Here is a 14,968-nt window from a genome sequence, read left to right as displayed (position 1 = left end):
CCTTATAGATGAGAAGAGGACACCTAATGAAGGGAAGGCATTCTGGACAGAGAAGAGGGGCTTGCAACTTCACCCTGAGTTCATTCAGCGATCAGATGGGAGCAGGGAGGGACCCTTCCGCAAGCTCTCCGAAAGCCTCTTTTCCCTGACATTTCCACTAGGCTGAGAAGGAGAAGGCAGAGGTGGAAGAGGCAAAGGGGGGGCTTGGCTGGGTGGGAGTGGGATAGGGGGCTTAGAGAAACAAAAGGAAACCAGCTGCAGAACTTCCTGAACAGGGAAAGAGAGACAGAGAGAGAGGGAACCAGCCAGTGCTAACAACTAACAAGATTATCTGAAAAAGCAGGGCGAGAGAGGGAGAGGAAAGGGGAGGGTTGGGCGCAGGAATTCGGCGCCTGCCCGGGTTCATTTCCACCCACCATGACCAGCGCGATCCTGAGACGGAATTCCAACAAGCAGGGCTTGCAGAATCTCATCAGGTGAGTCTTTACCTGTCCGCGGGGGAAGATTCCTTTGTTTCCAAGGCGCTCAGCCCACAGACAGGCTAGCTCCTCGCTGCCAAGGCGCTTTTTGACGCTCGCTATGGAAGGTTTTGCATTGGATCTGTCACTCTCTAGATGCCCATTTTCCCCATCTGAATCCTCAAAACTCTGCATGGCGGCTTATTGTTGAGTTTGGAGAATACGGGTGGGGGGGAAGGTGCATCTAAAGAGTGGCAAACCCAATGCAAAACCTTCCATGAATAAATAGACTCTGCGGGGAGGAACAGATGCCTCGATGTATCTGGACTGGGAGAAAGAAAGCAGCGGCTGCATCCTTCGGCAGGCTGAGGTTTCCAGGTAGGGAAGACATGCGATCTGGGAGGGAGGGGGGGGATTTGGCGGAGGGGGAGGGCTCTGGATTGATGAATGGGTCCCCCAGAGGCACAAAGGGAAAACCCCGACTCGATCCCGAACGTTAGGATGCGCCTTGACACTCTCAGGATCATTTATGCATGGAAAGTTTTGCCTTGGATTTGCCACGCCGTAGATGCACCTTTTCCCCATCTGAACTCTACATGGGGGCTTATGGTTGAGGTTTAAGGATTTGGATGGGGGGGGGATGTGCATCCAGAGAGCAGCAAATCCAAGGCAAAACCTCCCATGCATAAATGGCCTCAATCTTTTGGGCTGATCGCCTGCCATTTGGTGGGCACATCTTGCTTGGAGAGAGCAGCTCTACCGGCTCCCAAATGTTTCTGTGTTTTAACGTTTGGATAGAGAATTGTTGGGAGGGAGACAGTGGGTCACTGCCAGCCAAAATTGGAGGGCAACTAAATTGATGTTCTAAATTAAACCGGGAAGGCTTTTAAGGGGATAGATCATTAACTAGCATGAGTAACTTCTGTACACAGAGGTGGATCCCCAGAGGTCTCTTCTGCACAAATTTGTTTGTTTTCTCTTAATCAATAAAAAGGTGAGCGGAAGTGTCCGTCGGGGGAGTCACTTCCCTTGGGAAAGGGTGGTGTTTTAGTAATTCTCTGAAGTCTAAATCCAGGATTTTGAATCCTGGGAAGGGATGGGGGGGGGGGGTGAGGCAATAGTAAGATTGTCAGTTGACCTATAGATTGGACAGATGACAGCCACAGAGTTCCCCTGGACAGAATAAATTTGCTTATATTCATGGACGGGTTTCTATGCAAATTGTTACAATGTTCCATTGCCTACACCTGAGAATGGCTTAAGAAGCCACAGCTAGATGGCAGATTTAGTGGACCCATCAAGGTGTGCTTGGCCAGATCTGAATTTCCATGTGGTGTGCCTGTAGCTTAAGCGGGAATACCCATTCTCCACTGGCTGACTAAGGCAGATCCAGCTGTAGCTCTATATACTGCAGTGGATAATTATATAAATATATTGGTGTGAATGGTTCTGGAATGGAGAATAACAACTTCTATCACACAACTACTCTCCCCCTTTAGAGCGTACACCCTATAGGCGTGAAAGAAATTGTCACATACTGTGTGGTCACTGCTTAAAAATGTTCCAGTGGTGACTCTTAATATTAGAGAATCATAGAATCATAGAGTTGGAAGGGACCACCAGGGTCATCAAGTCCAACCCCCGGCCTGCACAATGCAGGAAATTCACAAGTACCTTCCCACCACACCTAGTGACCAGAAGATGGCCAAGATGCCCTCCTTCTCATCATCTGCCTAAGGTCACAGAATCAGCATGACAGATGGCCATCTAACCTCTTCTTAAAAACCTCCAGGGAAGGAGAGCTTACCACCTCCCGAGGATCCTGTTCCACTGAGGAACCGCTCTAACTATTAGAAAATTCTTCCTAATGTCTAGACGGAAACTCAGCAAGCTTTTGTCATAGAGTAAGCCGTGTCAGGATGGGAGACCACCAAGGAATACCAGGGTTGCTGTGCAGAGGAAGGCACTGGCAAACCACTCTGTTAGTCTCTTGCCATGAAAACCCCAAAAAGGGGTCGCCATAAGTCGGCTGCGACTTGACGGCACTTTACACACACACACAAGCCGTGTCACTCACCTCACCCCCCCCACACACAAATGACCAGCTTCCCCATGCCCATTAGGGCCACTAAGTGGAATGATAGCTGAGTAAGAAAACAGACATTCCCTCCTCCCTCACACATACAATATGCACAACCAACAAACCTCTGTACGGTGTTGGTCACAATGCGGATTAAACTCAGGGATGTCAAACAATTGCAGAAGTTAAAGAACAGGCAGGAGCATATTTGTGTAAGTCAGGAGAAATGACACTGGACTAAAACCATGGGCAAATCTGAGAACAAATGGTAACCACAACCATTACCGCAAAAGTAAAATCTGATGTCATTATTCCTAGAAAATATATGTGCATCCTTAAATCGTCTTTGTAGTGCCTTACAAATGGCCTTGGTTCTTGATACTATGAAATGTAGGGGCTAGTATCCTATGCAAAGGTGCAGTCTCTCTATAGCCCATGTACTAAAGTAGCCTCAGTGAAGCTGCTTCTGGCAAAAGGGGCTTGGGTACTTAAAGCTCGGATAGTACGGCCCTGTTAAAGTTTCCTTTTCTACCTACAGAAGTGCCCTGTGTCAATAGATAATACAAGGACTTCTGTCTCTTTAAGTACAAAGCAAAGCTGTCATGTCAACCTCGTGTAGCCTGTCCTTGATCTATGCTAGATATACAGCCCTGTCTTGAGACTCAGTGTCCAACTGTGTTCGGAAACCTCAAACTGACTTTAAATGAACGTTACACTGACATCTGGCCAATAATCCATTCAATCTTTTCTTGTTGTTAGAAACAGATGGGTTGTTCTTCTTCTTTGATTTTCAGGAGTTTTAACATTGCAACCGTGAAAGATATAATCCAAAAATGTTAGATAGATGCTTACTGATTTCACCTGGATTTCCTCATACCCAACTTTCTCTGGATAGCCTTCAATGATACATTTTTAAAGAGATGTGTTTTCGTTAATGGCAGATAGTAAAAAGAATCTGAGATGGGAAAGAGAAACCCTTTCCTCCGCATGGGGCACATGAAGCTGCTATATTGCCTGGAATTCCACCTTGGAATAATACCACTCACAGTTGGTCTGGGATGTGTAAATAACTTCCAAGTGTAATGGGGCTGTGTCGCGTACAGTTCCAACCCTTTTTGAAATACAGGGCGCCAGGCTCAGGAAACTGAACAATGCTGGGTGGTGGCAGGGTGGCAAGATAATGAGAGCTCAATTTTTATCCAAATGTAAAGTTGAGCCCCGTGGTGCAGAGAGGTAAGCTGCAGTGCTGCAGTCCAAGCTCTGCTCACGACCAGAGTTCGATCCCAACGGAAGTTGGTTTCACGTAGCCGGCTCAAGGTTGACTCAGCCTTCTATCCTTCCGAGGTCGCTAAAATGAGTACCCAGCTTGCTGGGGGTAAAGGGAAGATGACTGGGGAAGGCACTGGCAAACCACCCCATAAACAAAGTCTGCCTTGGAAACGTCAGGATGTGACATCACCCCATGGGTCAGGAATGACCTGGTGCTCGCACAGGGGACCTTTACCTTTTTAAAGCTGAGTAGAAGCATCCTTCTCTGTGTAGAATAATGCTAAAAATCCTTTGCAAGTCAATGACAAGTCATGAGGCACGAAGGATTCAGAAGACCATCCGGTTCAGCAAGCAGCACCAGCAGATTATTTTATTATCAAGCATCTCTAACAGATATACCACAGCCGGTTATAGTGTGTCAAAAACAGGGCGTAGGAACGGCAATGATGGATGTTTGTGTGGTCACTATTGATTGAAGCACCAAGAGTAGGGTTGCCAAGTCCCTCTTTCCAACCGGCGGGAGGTTTTGAGGGTGGAGGGTGGGGTTTGGGGAGGGGAGGGACTTCAATGCCATAGAGTCCAATTGCCAAAGCGGCCATTTTCTCCAGGTGAACTGATCTCTATCGGCTGGAGATCACTTCTAATAGCAGGAGATCTCCAGCTAGTACCTAGAGGTTGGCAACCCTAACAAAGAGGTTGCCAGGCTTTAATGTGTATTCGTGGTCTTTTAGGCCTAGCTTAAACATGATTTTGAGTATGCTAAAAATAAATTCTACCTGTGCAGAATTCCATGTGATTATCAGACTACATCTCTTACATCCATTATATTCTTCAGAAAGCTCCCACCTTAAGGTGCCCTCCCTTAGGATTATCCATATGACTATATCCAGACCGTGGGCTTTTTCCATGGTAGGCTTGATCCTTTGGAATGGCCTACCAGAGCTGGTGAGGAAGGGCCCTTTATTGGCTACATTTAGGAAGACATATGGGGCAGTCTTCTTCCAAAGAGCATTGGGTGGACAGGAAATTATTTCAGACAATTTGGCTGGGCTCATTCTAGTCCTGCTTGTTTTTGTATTTTGAATTCTGATAGCTTTTAAATTTGTAATTTGTATATTTTAATGGGTATTCTTAGGCCCCCATGGCGCGGGGTGGTAAACTGCAGTACTGCAGTCAAAGCTGTGCTCATGACCTGAGTTCGATCCCGATGGAAGTCGGTTTCAGGTAGCCGGCTCAAGATTGACTCAGCCTTCCTTCCTTCTTGGGGGTAAAGTGTAGATGACTTGGGAAGACATAGGCAAAGCACCCTGTAAACACAGTCTGCCTAGTAAATGTCGTAATGTTATGGCCCCCATGGGTCAGTAATGACCTGGTATTTGCACAGGGGACTGACTACCTTTGCTTTTTAATGTGTGTATTAAGTTTGGACTTTTAGAATTTGAATCCGCACAACCTGGTTGCTGCTCTGTCAGCCACCTTGAGTCTGAGGGGATGAGGGATATAAATGTTTTAAATAAATAAACGATTAGTGCCACATTTAAAGTGGGTTGTTGATGCCTCTGCAACATGATGCCTCTGTGACATGAACATGCCAGCACAGTGTACCACCAGCCACACATTCCTAGCATACTACCACTGCACATGTAGGAACTATGGCTTAAGTTACGTGTACTACTTGCTGCATGCAACCCCACATACCTTTTTTTTTTTTTTTTTTAAATGCCTGACATAATTTTTAAATTGGGTCTTGGAGTTGTGCTACGGAGCCTCGTGCCCCAGAGTGGAAAGCTGCAGTACTGCCATCAAAAGCTCTGGAAGTTGGTTTCAGGTAGCCAGCTCAAGATTGACTCAGCCTTCCATCCTTCCGAGGTCGGTCAAATGAGGACCCAGCTTGCTGGGGGTAAGGGGAAGATGACTGGGGAAGGCACTGGCAAACCACCCCGTAAACAAAGTTTGCCTAGTAAACGTCGGGATGTGAAGTCACCCCATGGGTCAGGAAGGAACCGCTGCTTGCACAGGGGACCTTTACCTTTAGAGTTGTGCTGGAGCACAGGGAAAGAAGCGGCTTGTGATGCCTCTCAGAACTGATTCACATGTGAATGTCCATCACTGGATGATGGCAGCATGAAATGTTATCATGTGCGCATGAATGAGCCATCATAGAACCCACCCTAACCTCACTGTCTGTCAATTGAAGCAGTTCACACATCAAGCAGCAAGTTAGCAAGTGTGCTCCGCTGGTATGTGCGAGCCAGTCCTTAGCCAAATCTACTTAAAAAAAAAAAAAAAGCTCTCAGTCCTGAGTAGAATAATTCTAAAGACGTAGAGGAGACAGGAGTTGGTTTTCTCTTCCTTGTCTATTAATCACTGGCTGTGTGATAAATGAGTTTGGCATGCCAGGCCTGCACAATCCCCTAATCTCTCGCAGATTCCAAGCAAATGCCAATTGGACATTTTAATCATCCCTCTGCCTCATTTAGCTTCCTGAACCTTCTATCAGCCGCACACCAAAGGAAGTGACAGACCTGACCTATGGGGTAAAGAACAAAGCAAGAGAGAGGAACTGAAAGGATTTTTGCCTTGTGAGAGGTGACCTATGCATTAGTGGGGTTGCCAGGTCCCTCTTCGCAACCAGCGGGAGATTTTGGGGGTGGAGCCTAAAGAGGGCAGGGTTTGGGGAGGGACTTCAATGCCATAGAGTTCAATTGCCAAAGCGGCCATTTTCTCCAGGTGAACTGATCTATCAGCTGGAGATCAGTTGTAATAGCAGGAGATCTCCATCTAGTACCTGGAGGTTGGCAACCCTAGGTAACCTCCACATCCAGAGGCAGTAAATCTCTGAACACCAGTGCTAGGAGTCAATGTCAGTGAGAGATAGGGTTGCCAACCTCCAGGTGATGGCTGGATATCTCCTGATTTTACAACTGATCTCCAGACAACAGAGATCAGTTGGCTTGGAGAAAATGGCCGCTTTGGCAACTGGACTCTATGGCGTTGAAGTCCCTCCCCTCCCCAAACCCCCAAATCTCTAGGTATTTCCTAACCCAGAGCTGGCAACTAGGGTTACCAACCTCCAGGTAATAGCTGGAGATCTCCTGCTATTATAACTGATCTCCAGCCGATAGAGATCAGTTCACCGGGAGAAAAGGGCTGCTTTGGCAATTGGACTCTACGGCATTGAGGTCCCTCCCCTCCCCAAACCCAGAACTCCTCAGGCTCTGCCCTAAAAACCTCCCACCGGTGGCGAAGAGGGACCTGGCAACCCTACTGGCAACTAGGGTTGCCAACTGCCAGGTAGTAGCAGGAGATCTCCTGCTAATTCAACTGCTCTCCAGCTAATAGAGATCAGATCACCTGGAGAAAAATGGCCGCTTTGGCAATTGAATTCTATGGCATTGAAGTCCCTCCCCTCCCCAAACCCCGCCCTTCTTTAGACTCCGCCCCCAAAATCTCCCGCCGGTTGAGAAGAGGGACCTGGCAACCCTACTGGCAACCCTAGTGAGAGGTCTTGGCCTCCGTGCCCTAGCTCCGTGGCTAGCCAGTTGGCCACTGTGTTAAAAAGGATGCTGGACTAGATAGACTGCTGGATTGCAGATCTGTAAGATGGAGGCAGAATTGGGAGGCTTCTTCCTTAACCCTTAAAATGATTAACAATTGTAGCATGTTATATCCTCCTACCAAGCCTCCTCTTCAGAATCCTACATAACCTTAAAGGCTTAGCGATTGTAGCATAGGTTTTTGTAAAGTAAGAGTCTCTATGCTTCCTTTCTGATGTGACTTTTTAAAGAAGCGGATGCCCACATATATATTTAAAGCTGCATCCAAATATCTTGCGTGAAATATAGCATGCATTTATTTCCTAGGAAAGGTACATATATTCAGTATGAGTTTTGAAATTTTGCCAAATGCAGTGCTTTTCTGGGATGAAGCAGACACGTTATCCTTTCTGTACTATACTTTCAATCTGCTGGAAACATGAGGATAAAACTGTAATCTTAAAAATATCATTTTTATATCTATAATTTCAGCATTAATCTTAAAACACAATAAAAAACTTTTTAAAAAAAATCTTGCAAGGCATTATAAGAGCCTTAGGTAGAGAGTGAACATTGCAGGGTTAAAAAATGGGATGAACTACAAAGCAAACAAATCTCCTTTTCCAGTGGTCACGTGGCAACTCATTATTTACAAGGTTAAAAAAGGCATTGCTCAGATCATGAGGCGTGACGTATAGCTGTACAGAGGGCAAAGTAGAGAAATTAAATCTGCTTATCCAGCACTCTGAGCTACCATAGGCAAAGAAAAAAATCAGTAATCCAACTAATCAGCTGATCAGCTAAAATAAATACAGTCAAAAACATTTTTAAAAGAGTTTTGACTTTGGAGCAAAATTGCACATCTTCATCTTCTAATGAAACAGCTAAAGAAACTGGCACACAAATCAGCTGTCTGCATCTTAAGATTTTCTTCACAACAGATGTTCAACAGTGTAATCCTAACCGCAGTTATACCTTTCTGAGTCCACTGAAGTCAATAGGCTTAGGAGAATGTAACTGTGCCTAGGATGGAACTGTATATTGCTTTTGGGTCACATCTGAAATTTTAACATAAAACCTGTTTAAAAAGGTAAAGGTCCCCTGTGCAAGTACTGGGTCATTCCTGACCCATGGGGTGACATCACATCCCGACGTTTACTAGGCAGACTTTGTTTACGGGGTGGTTTGCCAGTGCCTTCCCCAGTCATCTTCCCTTTACCCCCAGCAGGCTGAGTACTCATTTTATCCACCTCGGAAGGGTGGAAGGCTGAGTCAACCTTGAGCCAGCTACCTGAACATGACTTCCGTCGGGATCGAACGCAGGTCGTGAGCAGAGCTTGGACTGCAGTACTGCAACTTACCACTCTGCACCACGGGCCTCCTAAAAAACCTATTTTAGCTAGAATCAAATTCCAGAGGACTAGCTGTAGCCAAAACAAATACCGGTAAGTATTATTGAATACTAACGAATTTGTTGAGGCCTAATCTTTCATGAGTCACGATATTCAGGTACACTTGCGTTGTGTTAACTAAAATATACATTCAGTTTTCAAAATGGCTTTTGTCCATTTTCTATCCCCCATTAGCAAAATACAAAAATGACACCTTTAAAACTTTTTTTAAAAAGTGCCATCACGGGGTCACTTGTGAATATGTCCTATAAGAATCTGCAGTGGATCTGGTAAATAGAAAGAAAGGGCCCAGATTTTTTCTTTTTTCTTTTGGGCAGGATATAAGGCACATATCTGTGATGAACCTGCTGTGTAGGCTAAATGAACCATTTGGATTTGTTATCAAATTCACCCAATGAAGGGAACACAAATCTGAGCATTGATTAGGGTTGCCAACCTCCAGGTACTAGCTGGAGATCTCCTGCTATTACAACTGATCTCCAGCCGATAGAAATCGGTTCACCTGGAGAAAATGGCTGCTTTGGCAATTGGACTCTATGGCATTGAAGTCCCACTCCTTCCCAAACCCCACCCTCCTCAGGCTCCACCCCAAAAATCTCCAGGTATTTCCCAACCCGGAGTTGGCAACCTAGCATGGGTAGATAATGCCGCAAAATGAAAGTGGCAGAGGAGATACCCATGTGTTTTTTCCCCAAAGGCTCACCTCAAAATCCTTTGAAAATGCCCATTCAATAATTTAGAGGAGAGTGAAAGCCATGGAGGCTCTTACTCTAAAATTGGGCTTGAAACTCGTTGCCTTAGTCTCTTCACATTTGAAACCATTGGATAGGGTTGCCAACCTCCAGGCACTAAGTATACAATACAAAAAGGGGAGTGGTACCTGGAACGCACACATATATAAACAAAAATTACCACTGATGCACAGGATACGAAAGTTTTATGTGGTTTCAAAAACGTGGTTTCTAACAAGAGATTCCAGTCACGCAACAAAACAATTTATACAAGTTGCAACAATCTATGCAAGTTTACAAGGTTTCACGAATCTTATCCTTGTTTCGCTAATTGCATTAGCTTCATCAGAAGTCTGTTGCTGCTGTACAGGAATATCTTGACTTTTTGATTTTGCTCCTGGTTTTTGCACATAAAACTTTCATATCCAGTGCATCAGTGATACTTTGTTTTATATATATATGTGTGTGTGTGTAACTTCCAGGTACGAGCTGGAGATCTCCTGCTATTACAACTGATTTCCAGCCAATAGAGATCAGTTCACCTGGAGAAAATGGCTGCTTTGGCAATTGGATTCCCTTCCCTAAACCCCACCCTCCTCAGGCTCCACCCCAAAAACCTCCCGCCAGTGGCAAAGAGGGACCTGGCAACCCTACCATTGGAATTATTCTGGAATATATTTGGAGGATTGTAGCCTTGTAGGGTTGCCAGGTCCCTCTTCTCAACTGGTGGGAGATTTTGGGGGCGGAGCCTGAAGAGGGTGGGGTTTGAGGAGGGACTTCAATGCCATAGAGCCCAATTGCCAAAGCGGCCATTTTTCTCCTGGTGATCTTATTTCTTTTGGCTGGAGATCAGTTGAATTAGCAGGAGATCTCCTGCTACTACCTGGCAGTTGTAATTACAAACAGTAGTCGGCTCTGCAAACAATGGTAATAGTGTATTGCAACACCAAAGGGTCAAAATGACAGTATAATAAGCACAAATCAAAAACATCAATGACAAATGTGTACACAATGGAAAAAATGGCAACAAGAACAAGCAACAATGATCACAAAACAAGCACAAATTGTGCTAGCGAGCGGACAATACAGCAAACAATCACAATATTTTCATAATGTTCGTGCTAAAGAAACAATGTCCAATAAAGTCGGATTGGCTTGCTGCTGGATGCTTGCGCAGTCAGGCAAATCGGAGGAAATGCCTTTCTGGATATACAACAGCACTATCGCCACAAAAAGTGGCTTCTTCAGCCTTCAAATATGCAACGAAGCTTACAATTTCAGATTTCCCCACTCCCAAAATGGGCTGCTAATTCATTGATAACTGTTTCAATCTCCTGCTACTACCTGGCAGTTGGCAACCCTATAGCTTTGGTAGGCTAATACAGGAGGATGAATGGATGGCACTGTTGAGGAAAGCATAAACGGAATTACTTCACTGTGCAAAAATGTAACATGAGGGTGAGTGAGTTGATTCCAGCATAGGAACAGAGAGGCTAAAGGGAAGCCTTGCTCAGGAACTCAGTGGTATGAAATCTCCCAGAAGTACTAGGCACTGTTGTCATTGTTTACGTATTATAAATTAGGATAAAGCAACTTGCAGCAATTCACTCTCAAACAAAGACTCTGTTTAACAACCCTGGGCAGACACTGGAAGGGAAGGCGAGAGTTAGATAAGATGATAATTGTCCATTCTTCCCAAGTGTCATTTCTAGTTAATTACACAGTTGGCAGCAATAAGGTCTCCCAGCAATGGCAATGCCTGTTCTGGGTTCCCTTAGCTTGATGGGCACTTCCCAAATGCCAGGCTTTTGAGATGCAAATTACATTGGTAGATGTGTTCATGTAAAGCCTCTTTCCAAGGGTCAGAAAGGAGGCAAAGCCTACCGTTGGACAAAGCCAACCTTTGAAAGTGGACAAAGTGGACAAAGCCTACCTTTGATTCCATTTTAGGGCCACTTCACACTTTTATCTTTTATTTAGATATTAATAATACACGAACACATGAAGCTGCCTTATACTGAATCAGACCCTTGGTCCATCAAAGTCAGTATTGTCTACTCAGACTGGCAGTGGCTCTCCGGGGTCTCAGGTAAAGGTCTTTCACATTACCTACTTGCCTAGTCCCTTTAACTGGAGATGACGGGGATTGAACCTGGGACCCTCTGCATGCCAAGCAGATGCTCTACCACTGAGACACAGCCCCTCCCCAGGGTGTAATATGTATACCCTGATTTTCCAGACCTATTGTACAAAGTGGCTGACAACAGAATAGTAACATATCATAAAGTCAATAAAATAAATGACAATAAGCAACAGATAAATCACAGGACAACAAAATAATCACAGATGAATCATAGTCACAGTCAAGGTCTAGGACAAAATTACAAAACATAAACAGTCAACAAAAACATTTACAAATCTTTGTCTGACCCCTAAACATTAACACTTTCAGAGTTATGCCAATGTTACATCGGTGTTTGTTGCAATAAATAAGAATTCAAGGAAATATTAGTTTAGATAAACATGGTTGATATGCATGTATGTTTCCAACTGTTTGGAGACATGCACCTTTCTACAGCGTGGTGTAGGAGAGCCAGCATAGTATAGTGGCTAGGAGCGGTGGACTCTAATCTGGAGAACCAGGTTTGATTCCCCACTCCTCCACATGAAGCCTGCTGGGTGACCTTGGGCTAGTCACAGTTCTCTCAAAACCTTCGCACTCCCGCCTACATCACAAGGTGTCGATTGGGGGGAGGGGAGAGGAAGGTGGTTGTAAGCCGCTTTGAGACTCCTTAAAGGTAGAGAAAAGTGGGGTATAAAAACCAACTCCTCCTCCTCCTCTTCTTTTTCTTCCTCCTCCTCTTCTTCCATAATGACTATGTTCACGTCAGAAATCAGTCACAACAATTTTTGTATAAAATGTTAAGTGACACCTTTTTTGTTACAAGTTATATAGGCTTGACCTGCAGGAGTAAATTTTCTTGTTAAGCCCACCTACGGTCAAAAAGCAGGTAGAATAAGCTGAGACACAACCAAGATAAGGCCAAAATAAAAGTGAAGGCAGTCTGTAGCTATCTATAGCAGCAGAGTTATTCAGACCTGTAAAGAAGCTTGCGCTGGAAGGTCAGGAGCTATCTACTGATCTGGTCTGTCCAATAGTTTTGAGTAGCTTTCTGGCTAGTATGGCTCATCTCCTTGTCTTAGCTCAGCAGCCTTAGCCAGAACTGGTACCATTCAGGGTGCATATTTGCTTGGTATCGTCTCAGTTCTCAAGTTCATGATACACTCCGGTAGTTTTTCAGCCTATGATCTATATGGGGCAATACAACTTTACTGAACTGCTGACCTTAAACCCACAAAACAACATGTGTGAGAATACCTTGTATCTCCTGACCCAAAAGTAATGCCAAAATTGAATCCATTTCACTATCACATTTTAATTCTTCCAGTCTTTCAAGGAACGCAGGCCAATATACAAGTTCTCCTCAGCTCCATTTTTTCCTCACAACAAACTTGTGAGATAGCCATCGTTGAGAGATGGGGACCAGCCCAAGGATATCTAATACGTTTCATGATTTCTTGCTGAGACTCAAAGCAGATTACACAGTGTAAGGCAATACAATTAATATGACAAAATCAATAATAAGCATTTACTAAAAGTAGCACTACATAAATCTGAATAAGCAAAGTGTATTAGACATGACACAGAGTGCAGATATAATGAAAAAAGTGGTATTATGTCACCAGAAACTGGGTAATACATACAGCAAACTGATAATACATTCTGTACACAGAAGAGGGCATCATGGCTATCTTCTGGCATGGAGTAGGGGTCACTGGGTGTGTGGGGGGGAGATAGTTGTGAATTTCCTGCATTGTGCAGAGGGTTGGACTAGATGGCCCTTGTGGTCCCTTCCAACTCTATGATTCTATATGCACCATCTTAAAACAAAGAATTTTTCCCCTTCAAAACTTGTGCTGTCTGAATATGTAAATTTATATAGATTTAATAGATTATTTCATACATAAATTAAAACTCTTACCCATGAAGGAGATCCCTTTGAGTTCAGTGGGTTCTTGACAAAGGAGAGGCACAGTACATTTAAGGGATAACTTAGGGCACATCTGCTCTACAGACTTGGTGGCTTCATACCGCTTTAAGTGCCATGGCTTCCTCCAAAGGTATCCTGGGAGTTGCCTGTTGGTGAAGGCTCTGGGAATTCTCTATTAGAGATCCTTGGCCCACTCACTGAACTATATTTCCCAGGGCTTCTGAGGGAAATGGAATGACTATTAACTCAGATTAAATGAGCGGCGTAGATTTGCCCTCATACACAATGCCAGAAACTCAACATGTAGCCTTGATTTTCCTGCAGTGGCACTCTTTCATATCTGGGGGAAAACCAGCTGATCGTGGGATATCAGGATGGTGCCGATGCACAAATAGAATGGAGTGCATGAAGAAACAGACATATCTGAGAGTGGGGAAGACTCTTGCAGTCAAAGACAACTATGCTGCCCAGCTCTGGAGATGTGGGCTGGAAAGTACCCCGAGCCAAACTTAGCTCAGCTCAGCTAATTTCTTCTCTCTCTGGGCATTCATTAGATACCCTCATTCCACTCTTGATGCCCACCTGTCCCTCAGAAGCCGGACAGCTAACTCTCCCCTTCTTAGTGTAAAAATATGAGCTGTCCTCTCTCTGACTACTCTGGCCATTCATTCCCAGAATTTCCAAACTCTGCAGGCTGACATATTACAAACTGCGCAGCTGCCTCCTGCGTGGCTGTTAGCTGTATGTCAGTTCTCTTAACTATTCCCAAACAAGATAACACCAGGCTAACTTAACTACGCACAAGGGCTCTTTACGGCATGTCTGCTGCTAATGGGCCGCGATCGGACAATGTCTGTTGCCTGCCAGATTTCCAACTGGTACAAACTGATTAAGGCGTTGATGGGAATTTTTGCCATGGTGAAATCAATGAGACTAGCCCTAAGTGCTAGGATGGAGGTCCTCTTCATTATGGAAGTCACTGTGTGGTATAATAGAAAGATAGCTGCTCTGTTTTGTTTCAGAATAGAAGGTGAGCAATGCCAGATATTGGATGCTCCCCTATCCTATCATCTCTCTGCAAGTAGAAAAATAGCATCTCAGGGAGAAATATTCTACTAGCCTGCTCCCTGCTATCATAGTTTCACACTTGCATGGGAGTGTTTTAAAATGGCACCTCCTATCTGCAACCCATTTTACCACCTTATTTCCAGCGTGGTGTAGTGGTTAAGAGCAGTGGACTCTAATCTGGAGAACAGGGTTTGATTCCTTACTCCTCCACATGAGTGGCGGACTCTAATCTAGTGAACCGGGTTGGTTTCCCCACTCCTCCACATGAAGCCTGTTGGGTGATCATTGGGATAGTCACAGTTCTCTTCGAACTCTCTCAGCCTCACCTACCTCACAGGGTGTCTGTTGTGGGGGGAGGAAGG

At 44.8% G+C, this 14,968-nt stretch overlaps 1 protein-coding gene across 1 annotated transcript in view; it reads left to right on the top strand.

Moving 5' to 3' along the window:
• The first annotated feature begins 383 nt into the window (after positions 1-383).
• LSP1 (lymphocyte specific protein 1) overlaps positions 384-14,968 on the top strand; it is a 69,812-nt gene continuing 55,227 nt past the window's right edge. Inside the window, exon 1 of the mRNA XM_056852143.1 lies at positions 384-476. Coding sequence (XP_056708121.1) covers positions 418-476 — 59 coding nt within the window. The 5' untranslated portion in view covers positions 384-417. The remainder of the gene's footprint in view (positions 477-14,968) is intronic.

The sequence above is a fragment of the Euleptes europaea genome, chromosome 6 (genome assembly GCF_029931775.1).
Source record: "Euleptes europaea isolate rEulEur1 chromosome 6, rEulEur1.hap1, whole genome shotgun sequence".
NCBI classification, from domain to species: domain Eukaryota; kingdom Metazoa; phylum Chordata; class Lepidosauria; order Squamata; family Sphaerodactylidae; genus Euleptes; species Euleptes europaea.
The sequence above is the reverse complement of the archived record's forward strand: the minus strand, read 5'-3'. Positions and strand labels throughout refer to the sequence as shown.